The sequence below is a fragment of the Perca flavescens genome, chromosome 21, assembly GCF_004354835.1.
Source record: "Perca flavescens isolate YP-PL-M2 chromosome 21, PFLA_1.0, whole genome shotgun sequence".
NCBI classification, from domain to species: Eukaryota; Metazoa; Chordata; class Actinopteri; order Perciformes; family Percidae; genus Perca; species Perca flavescens.
The window spans coordinates 5115550-5128165 of record NC_041351.1 but is presented as its reverse complement, the minus strand read 5'-3'; the positions used below and the strand labels follow the sequence as shown (position 1 = coordinate 5128165).

Sequence of the window (12616 nt, the reverse complement as noted above, 5' to 3'; positions counted from 1 at the left end):
ACCGCTGCCTCCATCGGTTACTTTGTTTGTGTTACCGTGTGACAGTTCGGATTCACCAGTCACATAATAATAATTCAATTAAAGGTCCCATGGCATGAAATTGTCACTTTATGAGTTTTTTTTAACATTAATATGAGTTCCCCCAGCCTGCCTATGGTCCCCCAGTGACTAGAAATGGTGATAGGTGTAAACCGAGTCCTGGGTATCCTGCTCTGCTTTTGAGAAAATGAAAGCTCAGATGGGCCGATCTGGAATCTTCCCTCTATGACCTCATAAGGGGAAAGGTTACCTCCCCTTTCTCTGCCCACAGCTACCCAGAGAATTTGGCCCGCCCATGAGGAAATAGAGCTACAACCGTGGCCGCAAGTTGGTCAAGCCCACACCCCCACCCTCCACCTTGCCCCCCCTCTCTCCTCCTCAATAGCATTTAAAGCTACAGACACAGAAATGGCACATCCTAAGGAAAGCTCATTGTGGGACTGGCTCTAGTAGCTGTAATTCTGCACCAAGGCTGAATTTCGGGAAAGAGACTTCAGATACAGTATTAGGGGACCACTAAGGTCTATATAAAAGAGACTTCAGATACAGTATTAGGGGACCACTAAGGTCTATATAAAAGAGACTTCAGATACAGTATTAGGGGACCAGTAAGGTCTATATAAAAGAGACTTCAGATACAGTATTAGGGGACCACTAAGGTCTATATAAAAGAGACTTCAGATACAGTATTAGGGGACCAGTAAAGCCTATATAAAAGCATCCAAAAAGCAGCATGTCATGGGACCTTTAAATTGGATTTCTAGTGTCAAATCATAACAAAAGTTATCTCATCTAACACACTTGACTATGGAGAAGTAGCTCACACAAACGCACTTCAAAACGTCTGAACTATGCCTCTGAGATTAGAATAAGACACATCCCAGCGGCATGTGAAAAAAATCCTGTTATCTTAAATAATTACATGACAACCAGAGCTCACACATCACTTGAAAGGGATGAAAAATAAAAATGACAAAAAGATGAGGTTCATATACAGTTTGACACGAACAGCAAGTGATAAAAATGCACAGGTGCGAGGCATACTGGTATAGAAGGAATGTGGACTGTGAATTGCTGATCACATAGATTAGTGTGCCCATATGGTTCACAGTGTTTGGTTTGTGTTTTTTTGGTTTATATTTGTGACTTTAACCCCCCCCCCCCGCTTATATATTTATATATTTACAATAAAGCCCGCTCACATGTCCTGCCTCAAGTTGACCCAACAGCACAGAAAGTCACTTGATAAGATACAACAATGTCCTGATTTAACAGACTGTATTCTCCTCGTCTGGCTGGTGGAGAAGCAACAACAGTAAGTCTCTTTATCCAGCTGAAGAGTTTTGTTCCAAAACATCCATCAGAGTTCATCCTTTACCTTTTTAACCCCCCTTAATTCGACCCGTTTCCAAAGTTTCTACATCAGAAATGTGGGTTTCTTTCAAGCAAGTTGCACAAAAATAACATGGGTTGTTCCATACAATACTCTTCTCAAGTAAAATTAAGGATCAGATGATTACTTTCATAGAATTTGGGGAGTTTTATTAAATTTGATGGCATTTAAAAAAACAATGGAATGTTTTTTTTAAACAGTATCCTGGCTAAACTTTGACAGTCTGTGACTATCCAAACAATTGTAACTATGTGTCGAAATAATTCATAATTCCAGCTTTTATTTTAACTAAAAAATGAGGTATCATTTCATCTAAATTGAGGTTTATTGACCACAAATAAAAAAAAAAGAGCAGAAAAAAGTGACAGAAACCTCAAAAAAGCTTCAGAAAAAAGGGTTAACCTGGGAGGACAACATGTTGCATTGTCGACAGGAAGACAACACAAGCTTAAAGGGATACGCCACCGTTTGTTGAAATAGTTCTTATCACGGTCTCCCCTAGCTGTAGATAGGTGGGGTCTCCCCCAGCTGTAGATAGGTGGGGTCTCCCCCAGCTGTAGATAGGTGGGGTCTCCTCTAGCTGTAGATAGGTGGGGTCTCCCCCAGCTGTAGATAGGTGGTGTCTCCTCTAGCTGTAGATAGGTGGGGTCTCCCCCAGCTGTAGATAGGTGGGGTCTCCTCTAGCTGTAGATAGGTGGGGTCTCCCCCAGCTGTAGATAGGTGGTGTCTCCCCCAGCTGTAGATAGGTGGTGTCTCCTCTAGCTGTAGATAGGTGGGCCAACGCATTTTTTGTGCATGCATCGTTTTAGTCCGGTGCAACACCGGCAGCGCCGCCGCTAATTAGCTTAGCATAGTGAATGGAATCCTATGTTGCCGGTTAGCATGTTGTGAGTAAAAGTGAGCCAACAAAAGACAAAAAAACAACCTAATTACTTGCACTGAGACAAAAAATGCGTTGGCCCACCTATCTACAGCCAGGGGAGACCGGGATAAGCCCTGTTTCAACAAACGGTTGAAGAATTCTGACAAAATAAACTTAACTCAAGAAGAGCTGTAGATGAATAAATTAGTTATCAACTATTAAATAAGTCACCAACTACTCTGAGAGTCGATTAATCGTTTTGAGTCTTTTTTTTTTTAGAACTTCTCTGATTGCAGCTTCTTAAATGTGAATATTTTCTAGTTTTATTCTCTCGTCTGTGACAGTAAACTGAATATCTTTAATTGTTTTGTGGACAAAACAAGACATTTGAGGACGTCATCTTTTTTTTGTTTTTTTTTACAGACCAAACAACTAATCGAATAATCTAGAAAACAAGTGACAGATCAAAAGACCAATTAAAATAATAATTTTAAATTAAACTAAAAGTAGGGCTGGATACGAATATTCGACTATTCAGATATTTGTGCGTTGGGTAGGTATTCCTTTTTTTCAGTTTTGGGATTCATGTAACCAGCGATCAGACTTGTCAGTGCGGTTTGAGGCGGTGTGAGAGTCCCGTACAGGAAACAGGAAACACCACTGCCTCTTTTGCTGCCACAAGTGGGTTTAAAAACACTGCGGAGGGTAAAAAAACTAAACACAAGCACTGAACTGCCCAGGGGGGTGTTGTGTAACAACAGAGCACAGTCGCTCCGTCTCTTTTCTTTCTCTCTCTCTCTGAAAAAATTAAGCTGCCTTCAAGTGTGGTCGGAAATGTAGAGATCTATAAAAGATCTGACAGAAAACAGTAACTGAGATACTTTATAAAGTCTACTTGTGCTACATTAGGGGGGGGTTAAAGAAAACAACAGCAGCGGTGGAATGTAACTAAGTACATTAACTCCAGTACTGTACTTAAGTACAAATATTGAGGTACTTGTACTTTACTTGAGTCTTTTCTTTTCAGGCCACTTTCTACTTCTCAGAGAGAAATATTGTACTTTTTACTCCACTACATTCATTTGACAGCGTTAGTTACTGGTTACTTTACACATTAAGATTGTAGATGATTTTTTTCTGCATTGAGTACTTTTACTTTTAATACTTTAAGTACATTTTCCTGATGATACTTGCAAACTAACAAAGTAACATTTTCATGCAGGACTTTTACTTGTAACAGAGTATTTTTACAGTGCTGCACAACAGGATGTCACACAAATGGGCCATTCCAGTGACACTACCACGGCTGCACAACCCTATCACTGAACGTGCGCTCTGAGTCCTGATCCGTCCTCACCCCCCCCACCATCATGGCCGCCACCACCCAAGCTTCGAATATTCACTGTTGATTAGCACTGAAGCTTCGCAACACAAAAAATGGTATTCGGGACAGCCCTAACTTAAACAAAAAACATTCCACCACTGTTTTTTGGACCTTGAAGATGCTTCCTGTATTTATGCTAAGCTAGGCTAACTGCCTCATGGCTCTGGCTCAAACGGCTGACAGTGGTATCGATCTACTCATGTGACTTAAAACTTCACTGCATACCCACTTATGTGCTTGACTTTTGACATCTATTCATGGTGCATGTAATATTTTGGATCAAAACTCTTCAGGTAGAAAGTTATGGAATGTGTTTTAAACTTTCTGGAAAGTTGATGAAAAGTACCACAACTGCACCAAGCTGGCTGTGAACAGAGGAAGGAAGCACAACACCAAATCAACAAACACTATAACCAGACAATTTAACAATGAAAAAGCTGAAAATAAAATAAATTCCATAAATTAAAAGCCGTTGCGTTTGAGTCCAGTGTCCACTGGGGTTGGAATCCGGGTTCGGTTCAGTGCAGTCCAGCGACACGAGCTCCAAGTTTTCGCTGACGTAAAGATAGCAAAAGAGACAAAAACAAAAATTGTGCAAGCAGGAATACAACAGAGGATTTCTATGGCAGGCAAACATTAAAGAGCATGGAGTGCTGTACATCACACCCAGATTCAATGTCAAACTCAGCTTGGTCACGTGCATCTTTTGATCCACTAACCTCTCGTTTCCTAAAGCCTGCAGTGTCCTTTATCTTTGTCCTTATCCATTTTCAAGTCTGTATATAATGTTCCTCCTGAGGTTTGGGAGGCTGATGCAGCCTCTCTCTCTCTCTCTCTCTCTCTCTCTCTCTCTCTCTCCCTCTCCATCTCCATCTCTCCGTAACTCTCTCTGCAGCTTTTTTTTTGCCCCAGCTCACAAAGTGTTTCAGTGATGTGGCAGAAAACGATGACGACAGCCCAAAGCTTGTATCCAGGACGACGCTGGCCTCTGCTCTCATAGCGATGTGGACTGCTTGATGCTGTGAAAGCTGACCCGTGAAGGTGAAGTGGGGATGGACATGGCCTGGGTCATCCGGGCTCGGATGGAGTGCTGCTCCTGCCAGCGGTGGAACCGCTTCCTCACAGCTGACCGCACCTGTCGACAACAAAACCCGGAGGATTCATAGTATTGTTTTAAACACATCTGTTTTTGCTGTTATAATAAATAATATTGAGCATATTTTGTACATGGATGCAGTGGTGAAAAGCAACAAAGTACATTAACTTAAAGGGTAACTATCACTTTTTTCAACCTGGACCCTATTTTCCTATGTTTTTGTGTCTAAGTGACTGATGGGAACAACAATCTTTGACATTGGTCCAGTATTAAGCGAGATGGCTGCAGTGGGCAGCGGAGAAACAAGCTACAATGTAAGTTAATAGGGACATTGTCCAGCTTGTATTTACCTTCACAAAAGTGCTCGTTTTGCCATTGACAGGCTCAGATTAACATTCTAAGTGTCTGACAACATTATAGAAAGGATTTCTATGGAGGTCGACATTTCTGTTAAAGAGTAAGATCCTTTTTTTAAACATAAAAACATCTGCAAAATTGTGTTCGCTAATGCCACCAGACTCCATGTAAATAAACAGTAATTTTAGCATCGTGAAATACACTTCATTCAAAGTCGACAGAAACAAAATAAAACTACGTAAAGCCATTTTGGGTCGTCTTTCCACTTTTACAACCATCAGAACTGTAGTTTTGGTTGAAATAAACACATAGTTTACAGATTTACATGTGAAAATATGTTGGCTCTAAACACGCTAAAAATATTACTTTTTTAAATGGAGCCTGGTGGGTTTAGCGCTAGCGACTTCGGAGCTGTCTCTGGTTAAACAGAAAGGACTTAAATAGGTTTTAATAAGGCCTATATATATGAAGAGATCCTTTCCATAATGTTTACAGACACTTAGAAAAATAATAAATGTGAGACTTTCAGTGTCAAAATAAAGCACTTTTAGTGGGCCAAATTGACGATGCACATTTTCCCCATAGCATAGGGTTACATTGCAGCCCGGTCTACAGCTGCCGGTTACAGTGTTCACGCTTTCAAAGATAGTTGTTCCTACCAGTCACTTACACACAACAGTAGTATCTTAAAAATAATGTGTTAGTGTGGCAAAAAAAATGACTTATTTATTTCGAAATAATGACTTAATTAGCCTAGAAATCTAGACGCATCCTATCGGCAGCAAATGTAGCTAGGGGGTCTAGCAACTCTCTGTTGGCTTGTGAGCTGGAAAAGCTAAAATCTAGCCAGGCCAATCACATCGTGTATAGAATCGGTGGGCGGGCTTCACATAATGACGGCAGAGTTGCGACGGTTCCGCTTGAATTCCCCGCTACTTGAAAACAAAGAAGATGGCTGCTGCTGCTGGAGAACAGCAGTCTTTGGAATCGGCTTTGGCCGCGACTCTGGAAGACTTGGAGTTCAGCTTTTCTTTGAGAAAAGAACAAAGAACGACACCGAAGTCATTCTTAAAAAAGGAAGATGTGTTCGGAGTTTTGCCGACATGATACGGCAAAAGTTGAATCTATCAACTAGCGTTGCTCTGGTTGGTTGTAGCGCTATCCTATTACGTGCAGAGAGAATTTGAAAGACAACCGTTTATGAGTTCCCAGACCCAACATCTGGATGTGGGTCTGTCTTGTCAGGCTAGGACTTAGTATATTTTGAGAAAGTTTCTTATTATATGACTTACATCACAATTCTAACTTTTCATCCTTTTTTTTCTTTAACTGGCACAAATGGGCATCCATACAGATCTCATGGTTTGAATGAATTACCGTGAGAACTTTTATCATTCCTTTAACTTTTCATTTGTTTATGTTTGTTTCCTGGCAGAAATGGGCTTCCACATAAATCAGCCTCTGCGATGTCAAACCCAATTTACACCTCCAATTGCAATAAATTACACGTATTTTATAAACAGAATCCACACTGTAGCAACAACATACTGTAAATCATTTTAATGATGATTAAAAAAGGGTTCCTCCTCCTCTCTCACTCCCTAACCAAAATCAATCGTCCCATGTGTCCTACTTCTCTGCATCCCTGCCTCCAGTAATCGCGATACAGTCTCAGAAGAACCTAAAAAGCTGATCCGCACAAAACAATCATTTCACCACACTGTAATAGGTTACATCTCAATTCATCAGCATGCTATCCGGCATTATGTTTGGCTGCTGTCCTCTGTAAAGATCATTTAATCCTCTATACATGTTTTAGTGCTAAATGTTTTTTTCTCTTCTCTTGAAGAAGAGACGTAACCATGTAAGACGGGTTCTTTGTTCATCCGTCTCATTTCTTTTCTCCTATCCTCAGCCTGAAACAAAAACCTTAAATCAATATCCTCTGTAATCTATGCTAGTTAAGCCCCTACGACACGCTCCATGATGAGATATTCATTCATCATCCAGCCGGCTAACCCAGTGTGAGACGTTAACCAAAGGCCAGCAGTCGGCTGATATTACATCCTTGTACTACTGGAGGAATAGCCGGTGAAGTCGTGATTATTCTGTGATCAGATGTTGGGCTCTGTGGTGAGATGGAGCCGACTGAAGCACCAGATTAGGATTCAGCTGACGAACCACTAGGCTGCCTTGATTAAACCTACAGGCCTGACATAATCCACATTATCACAGTGAAAAGGTCAAATAATGATATAATTATCTTTATGCCTACTTCATCTTCAGGGCCTATACATAGAGATTCTTGAGAGCCTGATGTGTTAGTTAATTAACACTCCTAAATACAAAGCTGTAGCCTGACAAGCCAGACCCACATCCAGATGTTGGGTCTGGGAACTCACCATTGGCAGGGCTCAATCCGAGGGGCGGGATAAACGGTTGTCTTTCAAATTCCCTCTGTACGCAATAGAATAGAGCTACAACCAGGCAGAGCAACGAAGAAGGTAGCGAAGCTAGTTGATAGACTCTGAACACATCTTTCTTTTTTAAGAGTGACTTCAGTGTCGTTCTTTGTTCTTTTCTCAAAGAAAAGCTGAACTCCAAGTCTTCCAGAAGACCTCTGTTCACCAGCAGCAGCAGCAGCCATAAGCCCCGCCCACCGACTCTATAACATGATGTGATTGGCCTGACCAGATTTTGGTTTTTCCAGCTCGCAAGTCAACGGAGAGTTGCTAGACCCCTCCCCTGGCTGCAAATTAAATTTGCTGCCGCTAGGGTGCGTCTAGATTTCTAGGCTAACAAAGCTGTCCTTTCTAAAAAAAAAATATTTTCTCTTCCAGTTTCCCACTTTAACTGATGAGCAGACTCGAAGGGAATCTGCAGCAGAGATCCGTTTTGTTGTTGTTGCTTGATTTGTTAACATGTGTGATGCGTTACCATCCTGAGGTTTATTGTTTTCCTGAGGTTTTAATTTGCTTAAAATCAGCGGAAAATGCTGAGGCCCCAGTCCTCATAAATCCACCGGAGTTTGGAACGCCAACACAAAGGAAGTGGAAGGTGACGGACATCCGGCTGAAAAGAGTGAAATCCGAAATCCTCATTTGAAAAAGGCGATCAATCAGAATTTAGCAATATATTGATTACAATGTGATGACAGCGCTCGTCAGCACTGTCAATGAAATCTGATCAAACTGCATCCCCACCTGCTGAATTTTAAACTCTTATAATGTAGTTATACTCAAGGAATTCTTTTAACTCTTGTGTTGTCTTCCTGTTGACCTGCAACTTTTAGTTTTTCTGGTTTAAAATTAAAAACGTTTTATGGTCATCTTTTTTGACACTTTTCTGACTTTTCCAGACATTTTTGAAGCTTTTTTTCCAATTTTGTTGTCACGTTTTCCAATGTTTTTGTCGTTTTCCCCCCACATTTTTGAAGCTTTTACTGACATCTTTGTCACTTTTGTCAATGTTCTTTTATCATTTTTTTTTGAAAAAACACACAAATTCAATGAAAGTAATGAACTGATCATTTATTTTACTTGTGATGTATGGGACCATCCACGTTATTTATTTGTTTGACAATTTGGTTGAAAGAAACCAAAATGTTTTGATATAGAATCTTTTTTAAAAATGGGTCAAATCTGAACTGAGGAATACAGGAGGGGTAACTGTAACTGTACGAAAAACACACGCATGGATTGTAACCCATCCAGATTTTGACATTTTGACATTGATGTTCCCCTCGAGAATGAATCCTGATGCCTTTGGTGATCCCCTGACATTTCCTCTATGGCCACCATGACATTGACATTTGTGGTTTTGACTGAAATATCTCGCCAACTATTAATGTAGAGCCATATAATTTGGTACGAATATTCACGTCTCCTTCAGGATGTGAAATAAAAATAGCTGCGCTACGCGGCTATGCGCGATGCCCGGTGTGTTTTCACTGTTAGTTCAGCCTCCCAGAGCTGATATGTGTTTTGGTGTAGATCCACCATATAAGCCAGAAGCATCGTGACCTCCTCTAACATCTGTTTCACTTCTGATATTCTGTTATTTGTGCTGTTTGCATAGAGTAAACTATGAAATAATTGTTTGCGTTAGTGTGCTTGTTCGTGCAAGGAGACATCTGGAGAGATTGTACAAAGAGGGGATTAGTTACGGATAAGGTGGAGGATGAGGGAGGAGGGGGAGGGAAGAGTTGTGAGTTTTGGAAGAAGGGAAAATAATTGATGTACAGTGTGTGTATGCATGTATGACTTTTTATTTATTTGATTTTCTCTAGAATTCTGGCACATTTTCATCCTCCAAAACAGAAATCATACAACAAAAAAGCCCAAGAAACCCAACAAAACACTGCGACTACACTAGGGCCGCACAATTAATCGTCATGGCGATATCAACTGGCGCAATAAACACGTCGCCAAAGGCTGCGACATATCGCGAAAGACACTCGAGTTAGTTACGAGAAAAGAATCTGTAGAAAACTACACTTTAAAATCTAACGCAAACAATAGTATACTACATGTTAGACACACATATATATATATATATATATATATATATATATATATATATATATATATATATATATATATATATAGGCCTATATATATAAATATATACTGATCTGATTACAGCAAAGACAACGTCGGCAGTATTGACGGCAAAATAGGCTCTAGAATATTTCGTTCTGTATTGACAGGTGCTATATTTAAAAATCAATAATGATTTATTATTACTTTTGTAAATTGCATTTATATCTGCATTTCTGTGAAAACCTCGAGACTTTCAATCATCAAAATGTCATTTCTTAAATGTATTCTTGTCAAAATGACATATAAACATCTTTCCGTATTCTATGTTGCCTGGAAACGCTTCCAACGCGCTTGCGTGTCGTGTGAAAAATAGGCGTCGGTCCTATTTCTAGCGTGCGCGCGTTTTCGGCACCTGAGACGTGCGTGTCACGCAGACAGTGTGCAAGCCCTCACTGCTAGTAATATTAATAATGAATAATAACATCATCACACATTAAGCGCACGCAAGCATAATCATATTTCGGTGCTATTCTGAGAGGGTTTCACCCCCGATTTCTCCACGAGATCAAATTAAGACTGACACTGTCACAAAGAGTAGAACGTGATGTCACTTACACATGACAAGTCTTAATTGTGCCCTAAATATAAGCGCTTCAAGTACCTCTGGTAACCCACAGCAACATCTAGCAAAAGGGAGAGTGGAAGCGCCTGAAGACAGTTATTATAATAAGTGTTTGAGGCAGGGGGGGGCATAAAATGTTTGATCAATAGGCGGATGTGAATCTGCTTACCTCGCTGTTTAGGAAGCAGTAAAACACCGACACAAAGAAGCCCTGTGTGGAGAGGAGGAGGGAGATAAAAAAAGAGCAACAAAACATGAGAGGGCAAAAAAAATAAAAAGGAGGGCATTCAAAACATCAACGCCCTGATCCGGTTTTGATCACATGCACAGCAGCTTATCACTCACACACACACACACACACACACACACACACACACACACACACACACACACACACACACACACACACACACACACACACACACACGTTACATTCAATCATCTCCTCTGCTGACACTCATTCCAATTACTGTGCCTTTATCTACAGAAATACAGTAAAAGTTTGGCCACACCTTCTCATTCAATGTGTTTCTTTATTTTCATGACTATTTACATTGTAGATTCTTACTGACGGCATCAAAACTATGAATGAACACATATGGAATTATGTACTTAACAAAAAAGTGTGAAATAACTGAAAACATGTCTTATATTTTAGCTTCTTCAAAGTAGCCACCCTTTGCTTTTTTTGATAACTCTGCAAACCCTTGGTGTTCTCTCAATGAGCTTCATGAGGTAGTCACCTGAAATGGTTTTACCTTCACAGGTGTGCTTTGTCAGGGTTCATTAGTGGAATTTTTTCCCTTATTAATAAAAAAGCAAAGGGTGGCTACTTTGAAGAATCTAAAATATAAGACATGTTTTCAGTTATTGCACACTTTTTTGTTAAGTACATAATTCCATATGTGTTCATTCATAGTTTTGATGCCTTCAGTGAGAATCTACAATGTAAATAGTCATGAAAATAAAAAGGAAACGCATTGAATGAGAAGGCGTGTCCAAACGTTTGGCCTGTACTGTACATCCACACAAAATATTATTTTATACTTTACGCTTGTCCCCAAAAGCATCCACAAGCTTTTTTTTTTTTTTTTTTATTTTTGCGGGATAATCGTACCTGGAAAGACTCCAAGAAAGAGTTGAAATATATGAAGACGATTTGAGAGATCTCATCTTCCCCCGGGTTGACGAAGAACAGCATGTAGGTGATTCCCAGGAGAGGAAGAAGTACCAGTGTGGCCTTCACAGCTTTCCTGCAGGTGATCACACAACCATGAGAGCAAGACGGTTGTCTACAGGCCCGGTCTCTTCACCACACTCCACCGATCAAGTAGAAACATTATTCGAGGTGTGTGCATGGAGCTACAGCTGCATGCAGCAGGCTGCACTGAACGTACCTGTACTGGATTGTCTCGGATGTGGTGGAGGCTCGCAGTTTGGTCATCAGGATCCTCACGATGTTGAAGAGGAAAATGAAATTAATCTGTCGGGAAAAATCAAACGCAGCGATGTGAATGCGAGGCTCTCTATGAAGTCGTTATAGTCAGGGCTTTAAATTAACTTTTTTTTATCACCAACCAACACAGGTAGTAGATGTGAAAAGTTACCAGCCAATCACTGGCCACCACTAGCCACGTTTGTTTCTTTTTCCTAACGAACTTGACTTTAAATTCAGCTCCTTTGGTTTGTTCGGCTCCGGTCCGTTCGTCTTCTCCGTTTCAGCATGGCTCGTAATGGATTAACACGCACGGTAGGCCTACAGGCACTAGAGTCCGAATCGGGCCGCATTCGACTGACCAGTAACCGAAAATCTCATTTTTTTCTTATAGTAATGACACATGTACGTTTGTTCATGTGGAAAGCTTTTATTAAGCAACTGTAAGAAGGCATTCGGAAATGTCAACAGATGAGCGCATCAGCGCACACGGGGCAACAAGCGCACGTTAACACAGGCGCGCACCTACATAACCAGCTGTTTTAAATTTAAAATGTTCAATGCCTTATCGCGCTGATGTGACCGAGCCCGACCCAAACCCGAACATCATTTCTAAATATCTGTCCGAACCCAGCCCGGCCTGTCGGGTCTCGTCGGTATCATCCTCTAATAGGCACATAGCCAACGGTTGTCTGACGCGTCACGACTTAGTGTTCATGGGAAATGTAGGATTAGTACGCCAAAAGATAATTTTTTTACCCGCAATTGAAGGGTTGCTGGGTGTCAATTTAGAGCCCTGGTTATAGTTAGAGATCTTCCGATACCGATACTGCCTAAAACGCTGGTATCGGTATCGGGAAGTACTGGAGTTTATGCACCGATCCGAT

General features: G+C 40.7%; 1 protein-coding gene across 1 annotated transcript in view; it reads right to left on the bottom strand.

Annotated features, from left to right (window-relative positions):
- Positions 1 to 3692: 3692 nt before the first annotated feature.
- LOC114548037 (corticotropin-releasing factor receptor 1) overlaps positions 3693 to 12616 on the bottom strand; it is a 99048-nt gene continuing 90124 nt past the window's right edge. The window contains exons 11-14 of the mRNA XM_028567704.1: positions 11692 to 11777; positions 11412 to 11547; positions 10464 to 10505; positions 3693 to 4813 (exon numbers count right to left, since the gene is read on the bottom strand). Coding sequence (XP_028423505.1) covers positions 4673 to 4813; positions 10464 to 10505; positions 11412 to 11547; positions 11692 to 11777 — 405 coding nt within the window. The 3' untranslated portion in view covers positions 3693 to 4672. The remainder of the gene's footprint in view (positions 4814 to 10463; positions 10506 to 11411; positions 11548 to 11691; positions 11778 to 12616) is intronic.